General features: G+C 51.0%; 1 protein-coding gene across 3 annotated transcripts in view; it reads left to right on the top strand.

Annotated features, from left to right (window-relative positions):
• Positions 1–12,157, top strand: part of Slc39a11 (solute carrier family 39 member 11) — a 416,634-nt gene extending 404,477 nt beyond the window's left edge. For 2 of the 3 annotated variants that reach the window (XM_004630059.2, XM_023714148.1), the window contains exons 8-10: positions 6,633–6,731; positions 10,017–10,175; positions 10,499–12,157. In XM_004630059.2, the coding sequence (XP_004630116.1) occupies positions 6,633–6,731; positions 10,017–10,175; positions 10,499–10,577 (337 nt within the window). In that variant the 3' untranslated portion in view covers positions 10,578–12,157. The remainder of the gene's footprint in view (positions 1–6,632; positions 6,732–10,016; positions 10,176–10,498) is intronic. The other variant, XM_023714149.1, reaches the window with a different exon arrangement.
• The last annotated feature ends 13,543 nt before the right edge of the window (positions 12,158–25,700 follow it).

Raw genomic sequence — 25,700 nt, 5'->3', positions numbered from 1 at the left:
GATGGCGCCCCTATGTGGAACTCAGCGGGCCCAAAGCAATGTTTCAGAGCTCTTTTTCTGTCACCTCCCAGCCCAGAGGAATAGTGACCCAGATCCTTGGGGTTCAGTTTCCCTATCTGTACATTGGGTACAATAATAAGCGCAAAACCTCAGGAGGTGGTTGGGTGAGGGGGGGGCATATTGCTGCACGGAAACAACTTACAATCATGCTCGACTCTTAGTAATGCTAAATGAACAGCAGTAAGTGAAAATGAGCATCATTTTTGTTCTAGTTGGCAGACCTCTGACGGGGTGGGTGTGGTAAGGAAAAACTCGGATGGTTTTAGCTGCGGATTGCTGCCCCCGGTCTGCAGGCGCTGGGTTGCTGCTGCGTATGCTCTGTGCTGACTCGCTGGCGACGTCCCCCGGCTGGAGGCCGAGAGGTCCTTAAATAAAAGCTGAGCTGGGGACAATAAGCAGATTTTGAGACACCCCTGAGTGACTCCTATAGATGGGTGGGGGTCACTGGGGTGGAAGCTGGTACTTTTGGCCCTGGGAAGAGTCCTGGGCCAGGCCGAGGCAGGTAGTGCTCCGGTTTTCCCTGGTATCAAGGAGGAAGGGGCTTGGTTTGTGCATCTTGTGTGCTTAGTTGTGTGCTGTCTGATTTGGGGCTGGGGGGAGTAATGAAGACCTGGGGGCCGCCATGTAATTGCACAGCTTGCCTTCGTCTTTGTGGGCTGGAGCACACTTCCTGGCCATGACTGTTAAAATTGTTCTCCTGTTTGAAAGTGCACCCTGAACGGGGCGCTCTCTGCACCCTTCTTTCTTGTGTTCAGCACCTCCCCTGTGGCCCGGGTGGTGCCACAGCTGTTTGCAGCAGCGTGGTTCACTCGCCTCTGGATTGCAAGCTCCTTGAGGGTGGGGTCCAGCCTACCATGCTTCCTCAAGTGTGCCTTGTACTCTTGCCGTGCTTGGCCCCCGGGCTTCCCAGGAAGCTGCGTCCCTCTGAGCTCCCTTCTCCTTGCCCACCTTTGGGGTTTGCAGTCTGTGCAGGTAGGGGCAGGGAGGGGCCTGAGTACCTTCCCTCTGGAGGGACCATGGCCTTGAGCTGTTCCCTCTACCAGCTTGGGGACTAAGGGATGACTGACGGAGACAACTGGAAAGGCTCCTTGGGTGTCTGCCTCTGCCCTTGCATCCAGACAGGAGAGGCAGGTTGACGAATGGCACCCTTCCCCTGTCTGTGCCTCCTTGGCATCCACCAGGGACCTGGCCTGGTCCATCTGCTAAGAGTCAATATTTGTGAGCGAGTCCAGCCGCTCCCCCTCCTCCTCACAGGTCTCCCCACTCCTGGGGGTTTCCAGCTGCCTCCTGGCCCGCGGGAGCCTGAATCGTTCCTTTGTGTCTCTCCAAGCCAGGCCTGGAGCAAAGTGTCCACTGCGGAGCCTTTAGGGCACTGCCAACCTCCGGATGTTCCTCGGGGTGGGCAAGAGGCAGCGGCTCCCCAGGACTCCTTGCCATCCATCCAGGGGCTGGCAACTGCTAGAGGGGCACCGTGTCTGGGGGTTTCAGGACTTGTATGAGACTCTCCCTGCTGTGGTCCTTTTATTCTTAAACTTCTGCTCAACTTCCAGGGTTCTGTAGTCCACCTCAGTGCTCAGTCAGACTCACATGGTGACTTGTCCCTGCCTCTGCCACCTGCCCTTGGGTGCTACCACCTCGGGAAACCCCACAGTCCCTGGACAAACTGGGGCACTTGGGCACCCGGGGTGCTGTTGCAGTCACGCCGCACTCTGGGAAGTCCAGATCTTTAGCACATTGATGCACACAATAACAAAGGCCTGGGGTTACCAACCATCGCGCCTCCTCCCCCAGTCAGAGGAATGAGTGTGTTTTGTCTTCCTGCTTCCACCCCGCCTTCCCCTTGGTATTGACATCAACACTTAAGAAACCAGAGAAAGGAAGGAAATCGACTTTACAATCCCCATGCAAAACACCAACACTGAACTTTAAGTCCCTGCCTCTCCAGCCTGCTCCTCCCTGGCAAGCTCCTATTCCTAAGGTGAAGGAAAGGAGAAGTTCGCCTCCTCCGCAGAGCAGCCACCCTGGCAGACCCTTGGCTCACCTCCCAGCACGGGCCTCCTGGGGCAGCCCCAGCCACACTCTGCCCCTAAACCCCACCTCTAGGCCTCCTCCCTGTCTTTCCCTGAAGGCCCCCTCCTGGCCCTTCTCACAACATCCCCTCCCTTGTGGCTCTGGGTCAGGTCTGGTGACAGGTCACCTTGGGGCTTGGCTGGTCACAGGAGGGGCAGCCTGTGGTTTCCGTGAAGGGCCCTTCTGCGCCCGCCTCCTCCTTTCCCTTTACTGTGCCGCTGCTGGGCAGGAGCGAGACAGGGCTTCACCATGCTCCCAAGCGAGGTAGCTGATTGGTTCTGCTCCTTCTGGCTTTCCACTGCTGTGGGGGATTTTTGTAGCCCATCCTGGAAAGGAAACCTCTCATTTGAGGCTTTGCTTCCCAGAGCTTCTAGGAGCTGCCGGAAAGGCTGGCATGGTGCCCTTGGATAGGCTGGAGGCCAAGGAGATGCACACAGTAGGGCTGCAGGGGGAGCCAGTGAGACTGGGGCGTCCCCCACAGCACTGCTCCCTTCTTCACAGACTTCCCCTGCCAGCCTGTCAAGGCCACCTCTGCTCCCGAGCCAGCCCAAGCTCCTGCCCAGGACCGCCCCTGTCGCCTCCAAGCCTTCCCCCCGTCCCTTTGCCCCTGGCTGCAGCACTAGTACCCATGCACCTGTCACCCTGCTGATCTGTTTTCTACTCCTGCACCCTTTCTTCCCAGGGCCCCTCCACAGCTTCCTAATTTAGATTTCATGTACAGCAAGCACCCAGTCTGCAGGTTCCAGACCCTCTTGCTAATGGGCCCCTGGGACGCGTGGCTCCCAGCCTGTGCTGGGGAGGCAGGGAAGGCGCTTCTGAGCCCATGGTGGTGGCCCCCGCCTCCATCCTCCTTTCCTTGGATGACATCTTAGGCAGGGGATTCTTTTTGCTTTTTTATTTTCTGAATGAGTCTACAGCGTGTTCAGGTTCTCACTACTAGATTGGACTCATGGTGATCCCCCTGTTTACAGCCTCCCAAGAGCTGGGATTACAGGTGCATGCCACCATGCCCAATCTCAGTGACTGTCTCAGCACACCCTGGGGGCAGAACCAGCATGGCAGGCCCGGGGATCAAACCCCCAGCCCCTGTGCCTCCTTGCAGGTGCTTTAATCTGCTGAGCTATTTGGCCTACCCAAAAGTTAAGAAGGACTTTTTTTTTTTTTTTAATGGCTCAGGTTGCCTTAAGGGTGAGTCTGGTAAGGCTTGTGGAGCTGGGGATCAAACCACAGTACCCTGCCCCTGACTGCGTTTGCATAAGCGGGCACTTAAACAACTGAGCTAATCAGCAGGCCCCCAAGGCAGGGGATTCTTAACACTGCCACACACTTTTATGTCTGACACGGGGCCCAATGCTGCAGTTCATCAGATTCCATGGTGACCGAAGTGGGCATCCAGGGCTGAGAACCATTAATGCCAGTCAAAGTGCAGAGCCAATGTAGGTGGTAAGGAGGTGAGGGCATAGAGATGTCTGGGCTCCTCCACTGGGCCACTGCTGCCTACCTGAAATTGATCAGATGCCCGGCATATAGCAAGGCAAGTGGACACTGCTGGGCCTGTGCCTGGATCATACTGTGCATGTGAATCTTAGAGAAGAAGCAAATTAAGGAAAGACCTGTAAGAATTTGGGACAGCAGGGAGGCAGGGGTCTTAGTCATTGCTTGGAATACAGAAGCCCAAGAGTGTACCAGAGGGCCTTCCTAGGTTGTCCAGCAGTATCCCTTGGAGAAGGACCTGTCAGAATCCACAGGGTGTGGCACCCATTGGGCTGGAAGCCCATGCCAGGGGCAGGGCAGGGCAGAGGTAACGAGGCTTGCCAGGGGCAGAAGAATGGGGTTTCTGTGCTGCTTATCAGGATGGTGGCTCCTGGACAGGATGTGGAGGAGGCTGTGGAAGCCTCCGCCTGGCGGGTGGCGGCAGCCAACGCCGCTCCGTGAGGCAGACTTTGGACAGGGAGCGCCACCACTGCCTTGCTGGTGACATTGAGCTGGCAACTGCTTGGTCATGCCTGGCATAAGTCAGCCTCCTGTCCCTGCACAAGGGGATGGTCTCCAGCCCTTGGCCATCTACCATGAGCCAACCACCATCTCTCAAGTGTTCATGGCAGCAAAGGCCACTAGGCCTGGTTGAGGCCTTTGTCCTTCCTCGCTGGAAGGAGCCCTTAGACATGGAGCTTTGCCTAAGGTCAAAAAAGCCAGTTGTATTTGCCCAACCATTTGGATGTTGCAAGGGGTACTGAATGAGGATAGGGGAAGGGCCCATTGGAGGGGAATCTCTGAGAAGATAGGGCAGGGATTAATGAAATGTTGGCAAGAGCTTGCCTTTGTGGTTTGTTTCTTCTGCAGCAATGTACTTCCAATGTCCCTGCTCCCAGACCAGGAGCCCAGGGTCTACTAAGGCACAAAACTGGCAGAGGAAGTCTGTAAAACACACTATAGTTCTGCCTGGGGCTGGTTAGAGTAGGCTTATTAGAGTCCTGCGTGTTGAACAGGGATTGGCAGTGTGTCCTAAGGTGGATCTTAGTCCAAGACCTGAGGCCCAAGAGTTCCAAAAGGAATGAGAAGGTTGGCCTGGATCCTACACACTGCCCCTTCTCAGAGGTGGGCACCCAGCACCCTCCCTGGTGGGGCCACAGAGAGACCTTTTGCAGAGCAAGGGACTCGATCCTTTTATCTTGCCCTATGGGCTAGCTGGATGCCAGTGGTTAGGAACCCAGAAAAGAAAGAAAAGTAAAATGGCCCAGCAGGGCCTCCTGCTTCATTGTAGTACATTTTTTAAAAAGCAAACAACAGAATAGTGACTTTTGCCCTAAAGCCCCTTGCAAGGTTTCTTTTTGGGACAGTTGAACTTTTCGTGTCCACGTTCTGTCCCTGTGCTGGGTTCCACTGACATTTCCAGAGTCTGACCCCACTTCATATTATCCTCCAGCCTCCTGAGCTGTCCTCTGAAATCTCAGTGGAACCCACCATGGACCCCAAACTTGGCCATGAGAAGTCCAACTGCCCCCAACTCCATTATGTGGATAGCAATGACAACCTAAATGGAGACAGGGCCTGCCCAGGTCTGTGTTCTATCTTGTCCAACCTTTCTGCAGCCACCACCTGTTTGTGCAAATAAAGTTTTATTGGCACCCAGCCACACGTGTTTGTATTTATGTTAATGTATTGTCAGCAGCTGCTTTGCCACCACAGTGGCAGAGTTACACATTTGCAGCACAAGTGCAGTGAACCCCCCACCATGAAACATATGTGCCTGGTGGTGGGATAAATCCAAACAGTGAGCTGTAGCCCTCAGACCAAGCGAGGATTAAATATTCAACACTGAGAGCCCAGCCTGGCAACTTAGAAACCTAGTGAGACCCTGTCTCAAAACAAAAATGGCTGGGGATGGAGCTCAGTTTAATTCCCAGTACTAGAAGAACAATGACCTACTGGGGATTATCCCCGGTGTTCTGTGCTAGAGACTGAACAGAGGCCGTGGCTACAGCCACGTGATGAGCTTCTCATGCCCTTGAGGCCTTGCTGATCAGATAGATGAGCCCTCCTTGGAGGGGCTGCCCCTGTGCTGGCTCAGCAAGGTGGCATCATCATGCTGGGAGAGATGGTCTCAAATGTCCTTCCCGGAGCACCCAGCCTGACCGGTCTCCTCCCGTCACGCCCCAGCTTCCCCTGTGAGTTTAACGTTTAGTTGCAGCATGCATGTGTGTAGCATGCCCAGTGGGGCTCTTCGCATGATTATTTTGAGTTCATAATTGTATGCACGGCTCGTGTTCCTGGCTCACTCACGTGCTGGACGTATACTCGTCTTGTTCTGCTTTGCCCTGCCTTTGCATGCCGATTCCTGGTTTGGGTACAAAGCAGGCTTTCAAAACCAGCCAGCCCAACCGCACAACACCCTCAGCCCTCTGTAACAGAGGCCGGAAGACCACGGTGAGCCCCACCCAGAAATGCAGTGGCCGTGCCAGCCCCGGGCCCAATCTGCCTCACCCTTGATTCTGCTGGTCCCACTTCTGCACATGGTTCTGGATTAAATGTTATATACCCATCAGGGTGTCCCACAGATGGAAACTAAAATATTTTGAGCACTTGCTATATGAATGGTGTAGGCAGCACTGAGTCACTGGGTCATACAGCAGCCAATCAAGGTGGATGACATTGTCCCCGGTTTGTAGACAAGGTATGAAAGTAAAATGGTTTGAGCAGAGCAGTGCTACCAGCCCAGTGCCTAGCCAGAGTGTCCTCTGCTGGACTGTTAATACCCTGAAGATGCTGTCACTGGCCCAGGACAGGGTGATCCGGAGAGAGATCCGTGTCACTCCCTCCGGCAACTTGTGCCTTCCACCTACACGTTGGGTCCCTACCTTTCTCCTCCGCCTGTTACAGGTCTCCACCCAGCTCCCTGACACCACAGAAGGGCTTTTGTTCTAGCCGCCACCGTCTGTGTGAGTTCACAGTTGCAGATAAGAGCTTCACATGCCTTCTTGGTTTGTTTTTTTTTTTTTTAGGAATTTGGCCCTTGGAATTGGAATCCAGAATTTCCCAGAGGGCCTGGCCGTCAGCCTCCCCTTGCGAGGGGCGGGCTTCTCCACCTGGCGAGCTTTCTGGTAAGTATCCCGGCTTCGGACGCCGGGCGGTGTCTGATATCGGTGCTTGGTTCCCGTCCTGTGTTCTGTGCAAGACTATTCGCTTCTTGGAAGCCAGCCTGGGGCTGCTAGTAAAGCACCCCTAACACAGATGAATACTGTCCCCCAAGGCTGGGGAACCTTTAGGAAAAACCCCACCTCCTGGCCTCCCTCTACACACCCCAGCTGGAGTGTTTCCACACCCCTCCGTGGACCGCACACCATGCGCATCCGTGTCAGGTTAGCTCCCCCTGGGGTTCATCTACTTTAAATATCACACGCAGCAGCTGACCCACTGCCACAGCCTGGCCCCAGGAGTCACCCTAATAGCTCCTGTCCATCATCGCAGTATAAATGCGATGATGACCACCGTACACACTGACTTTCCCTTTCTCTGAGGTCCTTCTGGTCTGCTCCCTTTCTAAATCCATGTCCCGTTTGCAAAAGAAGAAGCTGTGGCCAGGCAGTAGGTGACCATCCTGAGTCGCCTGGCTCATCAGTGGTGACGCTGAGACTGGAACCCCGATGTGCAGAAGGCTTGCTGCCCTGCGTCAGTGCTGCGGGCCTCAGATACTTGGTTAAAATAATCACTTGCCTAGAACGCTTGCTGAGAGCACTTAGAAGGTCCCGTGATAACGGCTGTGAATGCCGCCCATGTTTCTAGGCCCTCAGGATTTGCAAGTCTTTGTTCACGCTTATTTTGTTTCCACTTTCTGTGATCTCTGAAGGGGACTTGGGCAAGGACAGGGCAGGGTGCTCGCAGAGTGTGGGTTTTATGTGAAAGTAAATAAAACAACTGTGACTGCTGTTTTCTACAGCTGAAGCACCAGGATGAAGAGGGGAAGGTGTTGAGCTCTTCTGGTGGCACCCATTCCTTGAGATAAAACCTTTTGCTCCCTCTCTCACTCCTGTTCCAGGCTTGACAGCAAATCCTCATTTTCCTGGGGTGACAAACCCGAGGCAGGAGTTGTATGGAGCAAAGTGTCGCTAGTTCTGCTAGTCTGTGAAAAAAAGCATAGGAAGCCAGTCAGCACTGGCCCTTGGAGGACTCCCCAGGAAAAACAGCGTCTCCCCCATGCTTCGGGGCCAGGGGATCAGGGGAGGCGGAGGGTAAGAGGAGTTCACAGACCCCACAAGGCCTCCTAATGCTAGAGGGGAATGAGATGCCCAACCTGAAAGATGCCTGGGGTGAGTTCGTGTTCTCCAAAACCAAAGAATGAACTCAGGAACAATGGAGGTTAAGAGTAGAATATATTTCCTGGGGGAAAGAAAGTTTCTATCCAAGAGAAGAACATAAGGGCCCTGAATGGGTTGCCCAGGAATCTGCCTTTTTGAGAGAATTTTATAGAGCAAAATCATGTGGTGAGGCAGGTCTAAGGTGGAAAACACAAGAACTCACACATGAGGTGGGACAAAACTGTGTTCAAACAATAAGATCACAAGCACCATTGCTCAGGTAAAATTGATTAAATCCAGGACCAAACGGGGAAGGGAGTCATGTAGCAAGCAGGCATGAATACGGAACAGGGGCTCTTCCTGAAGGGGCTTGGCGTAGTGACTCTTCCTGGCTTCTTCAAGGTGACTGATACCTATTTAGGGTATCACTCCCTGATGCCCACCCTTAGGGAGGCATGTGGCTATATTTGTTCCATCTTTGGTCTTGTGGTCTAGCCCACAGCAGGAGTGCCCCTCTTTCCCTGCAAGGTCTTCTCTCCATATTGCCTCCTTGAGGGCCTAGCCCCATCTGCTTGCCTATAAGATTTCTGTCTAATTTAGCTGCCTACAGCGCTTTCGACTGAGAAGCCAGGCAGGGAGACATCACTCATCCCCACTTTCCAAGTGGAGGGACTGAGGCTTGGAGGCAGCGTGGCTTGCCAAGTGCCCACTGCAAGAAGGTTGTCCAGCCAGTACTGCTGCTGCTGCTGCTGCTGCTGCTGCTGCTGCTGCTGCTACTTCCACTCCTCCTCTTCCACTTACTCCATCTCTTCTTCCTCCTTGTCCTCCCCTTCCTCCTCCTTCATTCTGAGAAAGTCTTGCTATGTAGTTCTGGCTGTATTCAAACTCAGTATGTGGCTGAACTCACAGCGATCCTCTTGCCTCAGCCTCATGAGTGCCAGGGTTGCAGGCATGCACCACCATGCCTGACTCTAGCTGTGCTGACTTCTTGCTCCTCGCATCCCTCCAGCAAGTGCCCGTTGCCTGCAGGGTGCACATGTTAATCTACCTGCTGCCTTGGCGTTCTCGGTGCTCGTGTGTGCTGCAGCTTCTACGGGGCACATTTGAATTCAAGCTGCTTTGCATTCTTACCCCCATAAATAAAGGGATTCTTCAAGGAAGAAATCTCACCTTAATCCAGGTGAGATCAAGGAGCAGGCTGCCAGTACACATGGAACCAGAGGGGACTGACTGTCTTTGCAGCCCAAGTTCTTCATGGCCACCCAACTGGGAGAGTAGTAGCGGGGCTTGAGACCCCTGTGCATGCCCAGGTACAGCTTGAGAAATGCCCGCCCCTCTGTCTTGTGTTTCCATGAGGGCACCTCTGAGGAACAAAGATGTAACGGCGCAGCCAGCCATGCTGTGGACTGCTCCTTGTCTATGCAACGCATGTGTGCTGCTAAGTGCACCTGAAAAACATTTTGCTAAGTGAAATAACTGAATAAAAAGAGGCCAGCAGGGGCTGGGGAGATGGCTCAGTGGAATAAGCACTTCCCTAGCAAGTGCAAGGGTTTGAGTTCAATCCCCGGTTCCGCAAAAAAAAAAAAAAAGAGGCCAGCAGTGTATGGCCCCGCCTATCCGCAATATGCAGAAATAGTCAACAGCAGAGGGAAAAACTAGATCTGGGATTGCCAGGGGCCACGAGGAGGAGGGAGCCAGGAGTAGCCGCCGCTAAGCAGAGGTTCTTTCGGAGGTGATGAAAATGTTCTGGAATTAGTGGTGATGTTTCCACAACCTTGTAAATATACTAAAAGCCATGGAATGTACACATTAAATAGGTGTGCCGTGTGGTATGTGAATTATGTCTCAATAACACTGTCAGTTTTAAAAGACATGGTCTGAAATGTAAAGCTGTAAAGGAAATAGAGCTTGGGGTCCCCCGAAGTCATTTCACAGGGAAGCGGAGGAGGGAGCAGGAGAATGTCATGACTCCGGCTTTGCTCCGCCATGCTCGGATGTAACATAGAAGGATGCACCTCTGTTTTCTGGGCACATGGGGTGTCTCTCTGGCCCTCCCCCCAGCAGCCCGTGTTTCTGTTTCCTCTCTCCTAGGTACGGGCAGCTGAGCGGCATGGTAGAGCCCCTGGCCGGGGTCTTCGGTGCTGTTGCTGTGGTTTTGGCGGAGCCCATTCTACCTTACGCCCTTGCCTTTGCTGCTGGCGCCATGGTTTACGTGGTCATGGACGACATCATTCCGGAAGCCCAGATCAGGTAGGGGGCTCGCCCTGCTGTCTGCCCCGGCACAGCCCTACCCGGAACCCACTGCTGCATCTGCCCTCTCTGCCCCTCCTCCACCCTCCCACGGCTGTCTCCTCACACCTATGCCCTCTGGGCCTGACAGAGAGGCAAGAAGCAGGGGGTCGAGACGTGGGTGGTAGTAAGCAGTGGGCTCAGCAGGCCTCTGTCCCCTTGATGAGGTAGACGACTACAGGCTAATTCTCTGGAGCTGAACATCGCAGAGGTGGCCTCTGGTCTAGGCAGGGTCTCGGGAGCCCCTCTGAGGTCTTCCTGTTCTCCCTCTCTTTCTCTCCTAGTGGCAATGGGAAGCTGGCATCCTGGGCGTCCATCCTGGGATTTGTGGTGATGATGTCCCTGGACGTAGGGCTGGGCTAGCACCGAGACCCTTCAGACCCCAGGGAAGGCAGCACCAGACTTCTGCGGGACCACGAGCCTCCTTCTTGCAATTAAAACCCTATTCCTTTCTTTCCTCTCCATCTCATTCTCTGGACCCACTCTGATGATCATCTGACCATTTTTTACTTTGCTTTTGAGGGAGACACTGGCTTTTTCTTAGAATCTCATTACGGTATCATGGTACTACAGGGTTTTGTTTTGCCCACGGAACGAATCTTCCTTCGGTGGGATCATCAAGGATGTACAGATTAGGGGACTCTGTCCTTTCCTCCCTGTCTCCCTCACTAGACGCAGTGGCAGCTCCTCAAGGTCATCCACAGAAGTGAGTTACCCAGAGCAGTCTCCATAGCACTTGAGCCTGGGGCTCAGAGCAGATCGGCGGCCCCCCTTCTGCTCCCTCTGGGCAGCTCTTCTGCCCACCTAGAGTACAGGAACCAGAGTATTGTGAACACAGCACCCTTTCCCAAAGCCGAGCCAGCCCAAAGAGCAATGTGCCCTCCTCTTCCTCCCCAGAGAGGTGGGCATGGGAGAGGCCACAGACAAAGGGAAGTCAACCAGTCTGTTTGTCTTTTCTTTCTGTAAGGCACAAATCTGTATTACTGATGTTCAAGGGATTCCAAAATTAGGACAACTGTGAACACAGGGAACCCTGTGAAAAGAGAACTATGGCTTGGAGCAGGGGCCTCTGTTCTTGGTGGGCTCCAGGAAGAGAGTGTCGGTTCCCAAATTCGAGGTATTCATGTTTTGAAGCCTTTAAGTTCCATCTTTCTAGGAGACTTGAGAATACAAGCAAACTGCTAGAACTCAAACTCTCCACTAGCTAACGCAAGGAGTTACTTAAGTGAAGGAAGGGCATTTGGAGCCTACAACGGCCCATTCCCTGCTGACCATTTGCTAAATTATCACCCAGCCAAAGACCCTTCAGCTGCAATGGGCTTTGCTGGAGTCTGGCCACAGGGCTTAGGATGGAACAGGAAGAAAGGTAGAAAGAAGAACGATATCTTGACATCTCTCTTAAAGTAAATTTTAGCCAAGTTATTCTGAAAGGACCACAAAGAGTGTTTGGAGCTAGACAAGAAGGCAGTGTACACTTCTACACATTGCTTCTCCAGCCAGGGGGACAGGACCTGTCTGCTTCAGCACAGCATAGGCCTCTGTTCTCCTTGGTCAGAGGAGCCTGAGGGAATTTTGAGCTGATTCTTCCAAGAAGTCAGCCAGCCCAAAGAGCCAGCATTCAGGCTCATGTTATCGATTCCTGCTCTCCAAGTTTACATGTCCAGTTGCTTCCAAGGGTGAACCTCCTGCTCGGCCAATGCCTTCAGCCCGTGAAAGCCAACCTTGTGCTGGATCTGCATATGTTCTTCCAAAGCACTGATGGATGGTCGCTGAAGACACATTCAGAGGCTGGATTGGCTGGGATGAGCTGGATTGGTGGTTGGTGTATATGTGTTTCCTCGTTTTATGTCTTTGTAGTAGTTCTACATAATGCCAGTTGCTCTTTCTGCTGAATAAGACCTCGTGACTGTGATTAATGTTAATAAAAGGAATATAGTTGTGGATGATCTGTGTAATTCTCAGTCCTTCTCCACGCTGCTGCTTCCCAGGGATGGTGATACATAGTTGGAACTAAGCTCTCCACATGGTCCAGTCTCACCTGGAGAACAACCCGGTTTAGGTGCCTTGACTTCTAGTCCTAGGCCCATGACATAGGGCCCCGTCCAGGTGGTGGGTGGATATATATCCAGCTGGCAGAGCTGAGATCGTGTGCCCCCAAACTAGCTGGTCTTGCCCCGTGCCCAGGCTCACATAATAGATTTTCCGAAATTTGGAATGAATTTAGATGGTAGAGAGCCAAAAGAGGAAATGAGGTTCATCTGTGCATCCCCATTTGCACCTAGTGTTTGGCTGAGAAAATGTAGCTATTCCTTACATGGCCCAAACTTCACTCATTCCTTTTGCAAAGAGGGCTACTTCGGCGCCCTGTGCTTTGTCAAGTCCTATGCTAGGGATCTCTGAGCAATGTCCGTTCCTCCCTCAGTTGGGCCACGACCCCATGTCCTTTTTCCTTACCCCGTTTGGGCTTCAGTGTAAAGTGGACCCTAATCATGTATTCTTTGTATAATAGAAAGATTAAAAAGGAAGAAAAAAAGACAGCAAATTAAAATATTGACACATGCCCACATGGTGCAAAAAGTAGAGGCTGCACCTAGCATTTCTTTCCCAGCCCCGGATGATTTCCGGTCCCCACTTCCGGTTTCCCCACTGGGCCGTGCGCAGATGAGACTCACCGCTCAGCACGAAGTCATTTCCCACTCCGGCAGGCCCACACTGCCACTACCCTGCCTGTAGGCGAGATTGCAGCGGACTCCTCTGAAGCCACCTTCAGAGTGCTCAAGGGAGGAGAAGGCTCGGAAGAGAGCCCCTGAGTTCCACTTCTGGTCCCCACGCTGGCCTGGGCCTCACAGGGCAGCGCTGATAATTTGCCAGGACTCTTCTCTGCAGCAGCATCATACACCACACTTTGTTTTCAGTCTATATTTTCTATGATTACACATTTGCAGGTCGCAGTGTTTGCATTCCTTGTGGGCGTTGGTTCGTGTACGTGATACCACTTCGCGCTTTTTTCCTGTCTTTCCCTCCCTCCTCCTCTGCTTGCTTGATCTCCATTTGAGAAAACTCTCTTGTCCTACTTCCTGCTATCCTCATTTGTGCTCATTGTTTAAATTTTGGGATCCTCATATAAGCAAAACCACGTGATATTTAAGCTTGTCTCTGATTTATTGCACTTAACATTGTGGCCTCAAAGATGACCCAAGTTAAATATCACATTTTCTTTATCCATTTTATCTGTTGATGGACACAGAGGCCACTTTCGAGGCTTAGCCCCCTTTAGGCCTGTTCACCCAACAGTGGGTGAAACTCCCGAGGGACACCGGACAGGGCCAGACTGTTACCAGGTCATCTCTTCCTGTTCAGTACTCTAATTCTTCTATTTCACTTCTTTAGAAAGTTTCTGCTTTGATAGAATTAGCCCTCACACATATCCCACATAGCCCCTTTCCAAAGGGACATGCCCACTGGCCAACAGCCCCCACAGTGGGTGGCACATTCCTTTTGTGGGCACTGAAAATTTTAAGTCAAAAGAAACTATCACATACAGAGTAGACAGCCTTGTCCACTCCATGACTTGGAAGGCTTTCTTTTCTGTGATGCTCGGGATTGACCCTAGGACCTCACATGCCAGGCGAGTATTCTACCACTGAACTGTAACCCCAGCCCTTACAAGTTTTGTTTGGTTGTTTTTATTTTTTATTACATCCAGTTAATTAATAAGATCCTTTTTGCAGTGGGGAATTCAGAGGAGTTCCTTTTACTAGAGGAACAATAATTTTCAAATTGGGTCTGTTCTGGAAGTTAAATGCTGTATGTCATTATATGTCTTCTAACTACTCTGTCACCAAATGTCTAAACTTCCTCTTTTCAAATTCTTAACTGTTTGGCCAGGTTGTTTGCCACAGCTTTAGAATTGGAATATTTCCTCCTCCTCCTCCTCCTCCTCCTCCTCCTCCTCCTCCTCCCCCTCCTCCTCCTCCTTCTCTTCCTTCTCCTCCTCCTCCTTCTCTTCCTTCTCCTCCTCTTCTTCCAGGAATCAAACTCAGGACCTTGCACTTGCCAGACAGTTGCTGTGTCACTGAGCTAGATAGATCCCCAGCCCTGGAAGAGCTTCTTGCCTCACTTTTCCTTCCAAGCAAAGTGAACAGCAGCATACATGAGAGCCATCTCTTCCCCACCCTTCGTACTGGAACCTGCCATCGCGGAGTTTTATTTAGAAATGGTCCAGCTTATCACAGGCACTGCAGTGCGAGTCTCCAGGTTTTCCTGTCCTGGCCAAGGATTCTGGGGAGACTTTCCTTGGGGTGCTGTTACATTGATGAAGCAGGGACAATGTATAAGGCCCCAGCCACCTGCAGGTGACACTTATTTGTGCCTTCAGGACCCTGTCAAGCTTACTTTCATAAAAACTGATTCTACTTGGCAACAGGGTTTTGATAACCCAGTTCATGGCGGGCGGCTTAGGCCTGGTGCACTGGCATCAATCCTCTGGGGACAGTAGTCAGTGCAGGGGCTCAGAGATTACTCCCTGCTTCCTCTGCAGACATATGTAGAAAGCTTCTGGGAACAAGTATCTACATGGGTGACTTGAGACCAAGAGGATGTCCTTCTATCCTTTGTTAAGCAGCCTAACATTTCATTCCAACGCACATTTCCCCAAGTTTAGAAATAAAAGTTAAGAACATCTGTAAATTGACCCCAATGTGGTGACGTGTACCTGTAATCCCAGCACTCTGGGAGGCTGAAGCAGGAGGGTTGCACATTGGAGTCTAGTTTCTGCAATTTAGTGAGACCCTGATTCAAGATTTAGAAATAAAAAAATTATGGAAGGGCTGAATATACAGCCCAGTGTGAAGACCCTGGATTTATTCTCCAGCACCTCAAAACAAAACCCTGGTCCCTGCACTTGCCTAAGCAGGTGCTTAGTCTGCTGAGCTATCTCACCAGCCCAGTAGTAGGACCTTTAAGAGGTAAGACCTCATAGAAGTCATTAGGTCATAGGGACATCACTCTCAGAAGGGAAGAGGGAGTTCTTGGGGACCTTGGTATATTCTGGAGACAGGGTTGTCATGGAAGAGTGAGCCTGGCCCTTCCCTGCACTCCGCCTTCCTATATGACCATGTTATCTCTGTCATCATGACACCAACTGATACCTCTCCCAAGAGGCTGAACCTGTGGGGGTTCCTAACCTTCCACTATTAGCCTCCAAAAGCATGGGGTATGTAAAGCTCTGTTTTTATCTAGTACCCAGCCCTGGGGATCTTGGATAGTGATGGTATGCTCATGGGATGCTTTGTGCTGCAGAAGGCTGGGATAGAACCGCATTGGGCCTGCGCATCATGGGGGAGGGGCAAGCATGCATGGGAACCTGAAGTGCTGTTGCAGCCCGGCTCCTGCAGACAAGGCAGAGGAGTCACCGTGTCTTCGCAAAGTGCTTCCCAGGACAGGAAAAGAGGGCTTTCCAGGGGCAGAGGAGGCTCTTGGAGAGTTGATGACTCAGGGGCCCCTGATGTTTCCAAATCTTCCCAGATGTCTCCAGCTTCTGTCTCTGGGTCCTATTTCTTCTCGACCAATGCTCCAGCTCCAGTGTTCTTTAGAAAAGCTGGGGAAATTCAGCCAATCCTCAGGATCAAATTGAATTTTGATTTCTATTTTCTCAACTTTATGGTTGAAAGAGGTAAGCTGTTTCATAGAAAGCCCCAGGTTTTGGTTTCCTTCTTGATTCAGAATCAGATATTTGTCAATGTTTTCCTTCAGCTGCTTGGCATTGACAGCACTGCCCGTCGGGGCCCCAGGCCCCAGCTGATGGCACAAACAACCGATTCCCTCCAGGCTGTGCCCTCAGCAGCCCCTCTTTCCAGGTGGCTGGTTTGCCAGTCGGGAGGTGGGGTAGGTGTTAGCTCTGGGTCTTCCATGGCATCCTTAGGGGAGATGTTCTCATCCTTGGGGCCATCGTGTAGGTTAAACACCTTTCCCACAGTTTCCATGGGCACTCAGAGTCCAGCATCATGAGGAACATGAAGCCCCAGGAGTCTTGTAGCCTGTGTGGAGCGGAGCGGGGCACACACACAGTGGTCCTCATTGTGCGCAGGCACAAAGCGTGCAGAAAGCACCCCCACCCCAACGCCCTCACCTGCAGCAGTTCCTTCTGTAGGGCCCCATCCCGCACGCGCGGGACCTTCCTCGGCGGACACCATGAGAGCTAAAAGCAAAATGGGGCTGGAGGCTGTCTTGCTTCCCTCTGGAGGACGATTTGCATAGCGCGGCAGCCACCCATCTGGAGTGTGTATAACACGCTCACGTGCACTTTACCTACCCACCCTTGGTCTTTCTTGGGCCTGAGGATCACCCTGAACCACCTGTGTCCTGATTCCCAAGATCTCCTGTCCTCTCTCTGCTGAACGCCCCAGGTGAGCCCAGCACCGCCCAGAGCCAGGTGAGCCTGGCTGCTTGCCCGGCGCACGTTCCCGGGCGGTGCCGAGTCCCCGCGGCAGTGGCGCCGGGCCAGGCGCCAGAGCGGATCCTCAGGCAGCTGTTGACCTGAGCGGGGCGGCACAGCAATCAGACTTCGCACGCAAAGGGCTGCATGCTGGGAAGCCCTGGGACCCGCCTCCCACCGTCAGCCTGCCAGTCTGCAGAGGAATGCGCAGGGTGACCGGGCCACATGCTGGGCTAGGACTCCTGGCTGTCTGTGGGTTGTCCCTGCTGAATGTCCTGGTTTGGGGAGAGCTCCTTGGAAGAAAATAATCATGAGCACACACACAAAACAAGGGACAGGCTTTAGAAATGGAATTATAGGCTAACATCCTGTACCCTAACCTCAGGGACAGGGCAGGGACTCTCACCCAGTGGATTTGTTGTGGGAAAGGGGGCTGTGGTGTGTTTATAGGCAGGGAAACACAGCTCCAAGCCCTGCTGCTTTCTCCTGCAGGGGTGGGAACTGAACCTGATCCCTCCTTGCAGCAAGGCAGCTGAGGCCCTTGAGGCAATCCTGGATCTGTGCAGATTCCTCAACCCTCTGCCCTTTTAAGCCCATTCCTGAGACAGTGCCTGGGCTCTGCCAGGACTCTGCCAACATCTTGGAGGCAAGGGGGACCTGGGTGGTCAGTGCTGGTCCAAAGCTACTGCTGCTGAGGCCTCAGAACCCCCTGCACCTGGGGGCGCAACTACTCCACTCTGCTCCAAGGCCTGAAAAGGCAGAAAAGCTGACATGGACCCAAGGACATCAGACTTGGACTTGCTCTGACCTTGAATTTTAGGGTGTGAGTTCAGTGTACTCCTGGGTTTGCAGCCTACATTTGTTCACCTTGCATGCCCTCAGGGGTGACTTAAGATTATTATAGAAGTTTAAAGTTTTCTCGGGCCAGTCAGATAGCTCAGCAGACTAAAGTGCCTGCTTAGGCAAAGCGCAGCTGCTGGGCTTTGATCCCCACATGCTGTGCCGGCCCCACCCTGGAGCATGCTGAGATGGTGATTGAGACTAGGTGTGGTGGTGAGCACCTGTAATCCCAGCACTTGGGAGGCTGAAAACAGGAGAAGCACTACAAATTCAATCTGTGTAGTGAGACCCTGTAGACCTTGCCCTAAATACATTTTTTTAAAAAAGGTTTAGGCTTTTTCAAAAATTTTTCTGCAATAGGAATCTGCTTCTTCTATGCTTTGTCAGTGAAAATAGTCACTGAAATAAATTTGTAAAGTTACCGAACATGGTTTTTTTTTTTTTTTTTTTAATTTTCAAACAAGCCTATGACAGGTTTGAAAAGAACAAGGGCCGGGGAGATAGCTCAGTAGAATAAGCACTTGCCTGGCAAGCGCAAGGCCCTGAGTTAAATCCCCAGTTCCACGAAAAAAAAAAAAAAAAAAAAAAAAAGAAAAGAAAAGAAAAGAAAAAACAGTAACACCGCTCTTAAACAATTCATGGATCTGCAGGTACCTGCCATGTACACACTGGTTGCTTGTTGTAGACCATCACTGTGCTTGTTTCCTGTTGCTGTCTGTTGAGCTACCACAGATTTAGTAGATTAAAATGACACATGCGACTGTTTTACCATCTGCGAGTGTGGTGGATTGACCACTTGTGGTTAATTTGTAATACCCAGCTGACCTGAAGCGGCGTGGTCCTGGGTACTGGAGGCCCACCTGACGATTGCTGCCAGCAGCATAAGAGGCAGAAGTAGAGAAGAAGGGAAGCTGATGGGAATCCGTCGGGAGCTGTTGGAGGCTGGAGGAGACAGCAGGCAGCTGTGGGGAACTGTTGGTTCTCTTGGAGGAGCTTGTGGTGCTGGATTTCCTGGTGAACTTGGCAATTCTCATTGTAGAAAGAACCACGGACCTTGTTGTTGCCGAGGATGGCTACAGCTCACATTGAGAAGCGCTGGTCCTCCCTTTGAGCATCGCCTCCTGGCTCCGGAGGGGAAGGCGTGTACAGCTCAGTCTCCTGCAGAAGCTCATTGCGCTGGCTTTCCTGCTATGAACTCGGTTGTTCTCATTGTCAGAGGAGCTCGGGGGCCTCCCTGTCACTAAGGATGGGTACTGTTCTCTTCAGAGGAGCTCTCGTCTTCACCTTGAGCTTTGCTTCCTGGCTGCAGGGCAGATCCCTCAGCCTGCTAGCACAGATCCTTCATCCCACTGGCGCAGACTTTCTAGCTTCCACCACTGACCTTTGGGCCTTCCCAGCGCAGATCCATGAACCAGGCCTGCATGGGACTTTGTTGTGGGCTCTTGGCCTCCAGCTGGACTCTTGGGGGCATCGTGATGAACTCTGGGTCTTCAGCAGGACTCATGCAGAACATTATTGTGGGATCCAGGCCCTCAGCTGGATTCTTCAATCTTCAGTATGTGGACAGATTTCCTGCACTCTCTTCTTGTGTATGAGTCTTTGGGTGACCATTACAGATAATCTTATAAACTATGTGTCCTGTATTATATTGTTCTCCTTGCAAACCCCCAAACTGGGACGGGGAGCCAGGATAGTTCCCCTGGGTCCTCAGCTTGAGCTCTCACAGCCTGCAGCCATGGTGTTGGCTGGACCACGTTCTCCTCTGGAGCTTGACTGGAAGACTCTGCCCCAAGCTCACCTCTGTTGGGGGTGGTGTCCCCTTCTGGCAGGCATAGGATGGGCTCACAGGACTTCCCCCATTCCTCAGGAATGCACTATTCCAAGAGGCCACATGAGTTCTTTGCCACAGGGACCGCCCAACATGACTGCTTACGGCATCAAGCCAGGAAGGAGTCCCTCCAGTAAGTCAGCTAGAAAAAGAGACCTTCAAGAACGTCACCCAATGTGAGAGTGATGTCCCACCATTTTTGCAGTTGTTTACTGGCCCATCAACCCAAGTCATAAGAGTTGATTTCAAAGCTTCAGAGGTTCTTTTGCACCAACCAAGATGAAGCACACTACACAGTGTGTGGTCACCAGAGGTTTACTTGTCCCTCTTTGTCATGGGTCCTTTAAAGTGGCACCGTGGATGGGTGGGAGGGAGGCATGAAGGGGCTGGAGACCAGGCCAGCTCCCTGGAAGTATGGCTGTGCTGAGCGACACTTGGCACTCTCTGAGGGGTTTCTATGGGCTGACTCCCCAGCACTATGGGTCAGGGCTGTGACCTACTCTCAGCCTCTATGTATGACCCAGCGACAAGAACTAGAGACCCACAGTAGTGTTGGCTATGCAAATGCGTTAGATTCAAGCTATCAGTTCACTTAGACGTGCTTGGGTGTAGCAGCAGTTGCTTGATTTTTAATCTCTCCCTTTATTTTGGTCCAGCGACTTTTGAAATTGACTCCCAATGACACAAATTCTGTGACAATGGCGACTTGAACCTCAGCCACTGATTTTACAGGGAGGAGAAAGGGATCAAGGAATGCGTGGAAGACGTTAATGAAGGTGATCTCACCTTTAGGCCTTCAAGAGGACATAAACCTGAAATTCTCCCGGGGCCTGCTTAAGAAACACATAAACAATGTGCCCAGAGTTATAAAACAGACTTCTATAAAAGAAACAACAAAAATCTCTTGTAGGTCAAAGTTAAGCTTTAATTATCTTTCTTCAGAGCCCAGTCTTGGGCTTAAATTATTTTTGTGTATGTGGTACCAGGGATTGAACTCAGGATCTTGCACTTGCCAGGCAGGCACTTACGCTGCTGAGCTATCTCCCCCGCCTGAGCTCAATCTCTAGTAGTAAGAGAGACTAGACAAAATTGGCTTTCAAGTCCTCTGGTGGAGATTAAAATGGAACATGTTCTGGAAACCAGCAAGGTTCATGAACCCATGCTGTCCTCCTTCCTAGGAGATGTTTCCTTACCCATAAGTTAGGCCTCTTTGGGAAGAAGGGTGTTGCAGGTGTGTGTTTGTTTAATGTCAACCTCTTGGCAAACCTATTTGTTTGGCAGGTGCTAAAAAGTAAAATGTTCTTCCAAACCAGAACAACTCTGCTGCCAGTGTCCCATCTTTATCCCTAATGCTCCAGCCTCCAGCTGGCTGGCATAGCCATCAAGGTCAAAGAGAAGGTCAGGTTTACATGTTTTGCTCCATGAGCTCTCTCATTCCGAAAGTTCACTTCCCCATCTTTGTGAACAAAGATGAAAACAGGTACACGGTACGGAACTCACCCTAAGTTTGTAGGGCTGGGATGGAAAAGCAGGCTAAGCCAGAAGGGGCCCAGGGTGAGCAGGGACGCTAGGTCAGCACTGGGGTTGCCTTGTGGAAAAGTGTTGCCCCAGGCCTGGATGGGCAGGGAGCACAGCTTTGGGAGAAGGCACCGTTCCTCAAGGGAGCATCCTCAGGACTCGCAGCATTACGGGCCCGTCTGTATAGAAGATGAAAATGCCGATAGTGCTTCTGATTGTGATCAGCTTTGGCAGGGAGCCCCCAGCAGGGCTTTGTGGTTTGGAGAGGTGCAGATAACGGGTAGGGAACAGGCTCTCTTGGAAACATACCCAAGGCTGCCACCACTGCCTATGCTCAGTTCTTGCTCAGCTTCCATTTCCTAACTCACTTAGCTGGTCAGGAAAGCCAATGCGACCCATGCGGCCTCTGAGGCATTACCCATGAGCACTTGGGGCCCTGCTTCTGAATGGATCATCCACTTTCTGTGTCACCCATGGCCTACGAATTTGTTGGTATCATTATCCATCTGGACTTTCTCAGAATTGAGTAAAGAGGAATTGGCTCACCTCAGAGTGTTTGAAACTTGAATGAAATTGATAAGAAGGATGGGGGTCTTGCACTCATGCATGTGGGTATAACTGTTATGACTCAGGCATGAAACAAACTACTGTCTGTATTACTTTTCTAATCTTAACCTCAGCCAGCACAATCCACTTAGAATAAAGGACCAAGATGAAGAGATTTTGTGGGGACATTAGCTTGACCAGTAGACTCATTACAAATGGAATCGCATCTCTCTCAAGCCAAAAGAATGCCCAGGAGTGACTGTTGCTACCAGTCCCCGAATACCCTTCTCTTCCTTCCATTCACAGAAGTCTTTGGGGTCCTAGTCTTTTGAACCATACAGCTTTTGTCAGAATACATTCTGATGTTAGGGGCTCTCTGGAATTCACAGGATCTTCCACTGGATGTCTGATTTTGTGGTGCAACTCTGGTACTGCTGCAGAAATGTTTTGTGAGCTAATGTCTCTCGATTCCACTCTGGAATCCTACCAAAAATGATGAGTGGTTTATTGTCTGGAACTGGCTAAAACTTACTCATCTTTGTCTGGTGACAAAATGTGAAACTAAATCTATTTTAACCACTACAATGAAAGCAAGGTCTTATCTGATCATTTACTTGACAAGGGATACTTAGGTATGTGCACTTGCACATTTGTTCTTTATTCCATTTTGATCTTTGCATTTTATTTTGTTCAGTTTTCTGTTATGGAGAATTTAAAGCATATGCTCAAGCAAGAAGAATGGTGTCATGAACCTTCATGGACTGATTGCCCACTTCCAACATGTCCAGCCTGGCTGGTCTCACCCTTCCCCCGCTGGCTTGTGATTTTTTTTTTTTTTAAGACATCTGATCATTTTATTCACAAGCCAGCCAGTATATACCTTGCAAAGGAAAGTGCCATAGCTTCAATGTCTGCCCCTAAATTTAGTGTGTTAAGAACTTAATCCCCAGTGTCATATGTTAATGTTATTTGAAAGGCAGGGCACTGGGGAAGGGATTGGGTATGACTGTTCTGCTCTCATGAATGGATTAATGAATGGATTATCTCTGGAACTGCTTTGTTGTAAAGCAGGCTCTCTGTGGTTTGTTTGTTCTTTCTTGCCATGTGACGTCCTCTGCTATGTGTTATGAGAAGCCCTCCCCTTCTAGAAGCCAGTAGATGCCATCTCCTTGTCCTTAGGCTTCTAGCCTCTAGAGCATAGTCATGGTCATTGCATTGTGTCTACTTGAGGAATCTAGAGGCTTAACTAAGTCACTCAGCAGTTCTACACCCTGAGGTGAAACGACCTGTCCTTACTCTAGGATGTCATTCATTGTGTTAACTTGAGAAATTTAGAAGGTTAGCCAAATGACTCAGCAAGGGGCCAGGGTTCTTACTTTGTAAACGTCTTCATCTTGTGCAGGAGGAGGACATGGAGATGGTGTGGCTGTGGACAGATAGCCGACCTACAATATAAGGGAGGAAAAGAAGCTTGCTTCTCGCCCCTCTCCCCTTCTGCTCTTGCCGCTTTTGCTGTTGTCTGCCACCTTGGACTGTTGCCCTTGTGCCCTTGTGCCATGCCGCCCTCCCTTGGAGCCAGCTGCTTACGGAGTGAAACCTCCATGAACTGTGAGCTAAATAAATCTTTCCTTCCTTAATTTTGGGTATCAGGTATCTTGTCTTAGCAATGAGAGACAAGTAATCAAGACACACATGAACTACATACACTGCTACTCTATTAATTTCCCAGCCTTGATTTTGTTGTATCAAAGGAAAGCGGACTAAGCCTGGAAGGATTTCTCTTCTCCATGTCTCTGATACCATTATTATATACATGCAAAGTGACATTATATGATCCACTATATAACTATAATTTACTATGTCAATTTACTACATCACTGTAATTTATACAAGTTGTATATTATATATATTTTATTGCTTTCTTTATAGCTCAGTAGTGGCCTTTCGCCAAAAACAATAAGATCTTGCTTAATATTATGTAGCTCAAATATTCCACACTTCTCTGGGAATTTGTGGGCTTTTTCTGAAATGCATTTCATTTCACGCCCCTGAAGAAGACCAAGTTTAGCCTCAGGAGGAGGACCTACACAGCATGGCTGAGCTGGCGCTGATTATGAACTTGCCTTGCTCCTGGGGTCTAGCCAAAGTATGTCAAGGACCCCACCTGAGGAGACTGTGGGTTTTGACTAAACCTTCTTCTGCTCTCCCCTCCCCTCTTTCCTGATGGGCACCAGGGACGATCCGAGTGTCTGTAGGAGAAGAGTTGTTTATTCAAGGAAAATGCTTATGATATTCCTGGCCTGGTTGCTATGGTCACATGGCTGGAGGGTGACCAGACAGAATGGGACAAACAAGAGTGATTCCCAAGACACACTGAGAGATCCATCACACAATGTGAACCACCTCTGTGGAAGTAGACTTCCAGGTTCGCTCTGGCCACAAAACCCTCACACTTCTGTCAATACTGCCAGCTCTCTGGGTACAAAAGAGGAGTCTCATCTTTGCCAACAGGTGTTTCCCTGGCAGGAATCTCATTTGGGAATTCATACTTCTCACCTCCTTCCTCCCTGGTCTGTCCTTTCCTTGTGGAGCACAGGAGCCAAGAGCAAGCACCTCCCAGGCTCACGCTGGCTAAATAGCAAGCAGAGCCTCTGCCAACTTGGGGAAATGATTTTTCTTCCCGTCATGGTCTTTTAGGGCTGGGTGTAAGACAAGGATGTGTCAGAGTTTCCGTGGCACCTTCACTGGCTCTGGTTGGCTTCTGGGAAGGAGAGCCCGGGCCCCCCTTGTGCGGTCCCCACACCCAGGTCTCAGAAGGCTGACTGACGCATTGCGTGTCAGTTAGAGCTGCCTGCTGGAAGCCTAGGGCTCGGCTGGGGAACGGGGATCACAACCCGCATTGTGTTCACCCAGAGACCTGACAAGCGCTGATGGATTTGGCTTCCTTGCAGCTCCCTGAGCCCTGGGCAGGGACAAAGGGGAGCATTGTTTGTCGGGACAAGCCTCTGCCTGCGAACCCACTCATTTGCCTGATGGTGGAGACAGGTGTAACACATGCTGAGTGTGCCAGAGCCTCGCTACATGATAAGGATCTGGGCTGTGCTCCCCAGGGCCAGCTCAGAGAGGAGCTGCAGCAGGGGGCAGGGGCTGGGGCCACCCTCTTCATACTCAAGACCAGCCCTAGCTCTGCTTCTGTAGTTGCTCTTCTGAGATCAGATCTAAGGAAGGGGCTTGTTTGGGAGGAGATGGGGTTCTATGCCAACTTGCCGCCCTTTGTTGCTGGGTGGGCACAGTAAGCACGGGGCACCCTCACTGGGAAGGCATGTTTGGACCATTCTTAAGCTGAGGCTGTGGGGCCACCGCCTGCCTGTGCCCCACTTGGGCACTGCAGTGTACCTGGGGCTGCTTCTGGCCTGCCCTGCCACAGCCAGTCAGTGGGATCACAGGAGTAGGCATTTCCCTCGACTCCCTGGGTACTCCCTGCAGATACTCCAAAGCGTGTTCACCATTGTTTTACGTAAGCATTTATTTCTAGCCAGATGCGTTGGTGCATGCCTGTAATGCCAGCTACTCAAGAGACTGAGGTAGGAAAATCTAGAGTTCAAGACTAGCTTGGGCAACTTAGCCAGATCCTGTCTCAAAATATTTGGTCTTAGCGGCGCTAGGGATGGAACCCTGAATCCGGGGCCTTCACATAGAGCTATATCCTCAGTCCTTTTTTGAAAAAAAAAAAAATTGATACTGGGACTCACTAACTTGCTAAGTTGTCAGGCTGGGCTCAAACTTGTGACCCTCCTGCCTCAGCTTCCCAGCTTGCTGGGAGTACAAGCATGCACCATTGTGTCCAACTTCAAAGTATAATTCTTTGGTAGGGATGGGGAAGTGTCTTAGTGGACAGCACTTCTGTAATGTGAGTTTAACCCCCAGGGACCACCCCCTGAGAACTTATTTAACAAAAGATACCTCAAGCTTTGTAAGGCGAACTGCATGATAACACTTTGAAAAAAAAATCAGTCAAGCTCTGTCCAGTTTCTTCCTTCTTATCCCAGTAGGGTGCTTGAGTTGGCATCTCTCCCTATTTTGATCTCAGATATTATTTATTCACTTTTTTTTTTCTATATCTAGGACAGGGTCTACAGGGTCTCACTATATAGATCAGACTCTTAGTGATTCTCCTGTTTTCAGCCTCCCAAGTGCTGGGATTATAGGAGCGTACCACCATGCCCAATCTCAATCACCATCTCAGCATGCCCCACGGGTGGGGCCTGCACAACAGGCCGGGGATCAAACCTAGGCCGCTGTGCTCTGCCTAAGCAGG

Source organism: Octodon degus, unplaced genomic scaffold (assembly GCF_000260255.1).
Source record: "Octodon degus isolate 3935 unplaced genomic scaffold, OctDeg1.0 scaffold00033, whole genome shotgun sequence".
Lineage (NCBI taxonomy): Eukaryota > Metazoa > Chordata > Mammalia > Rodentia > Octodontidae > Octodon > Octodon degus.
Note: the sequence above shows the minus strand (reverse complement) of the source record. Positions and strands in the feature narration are given on the sequence as shown.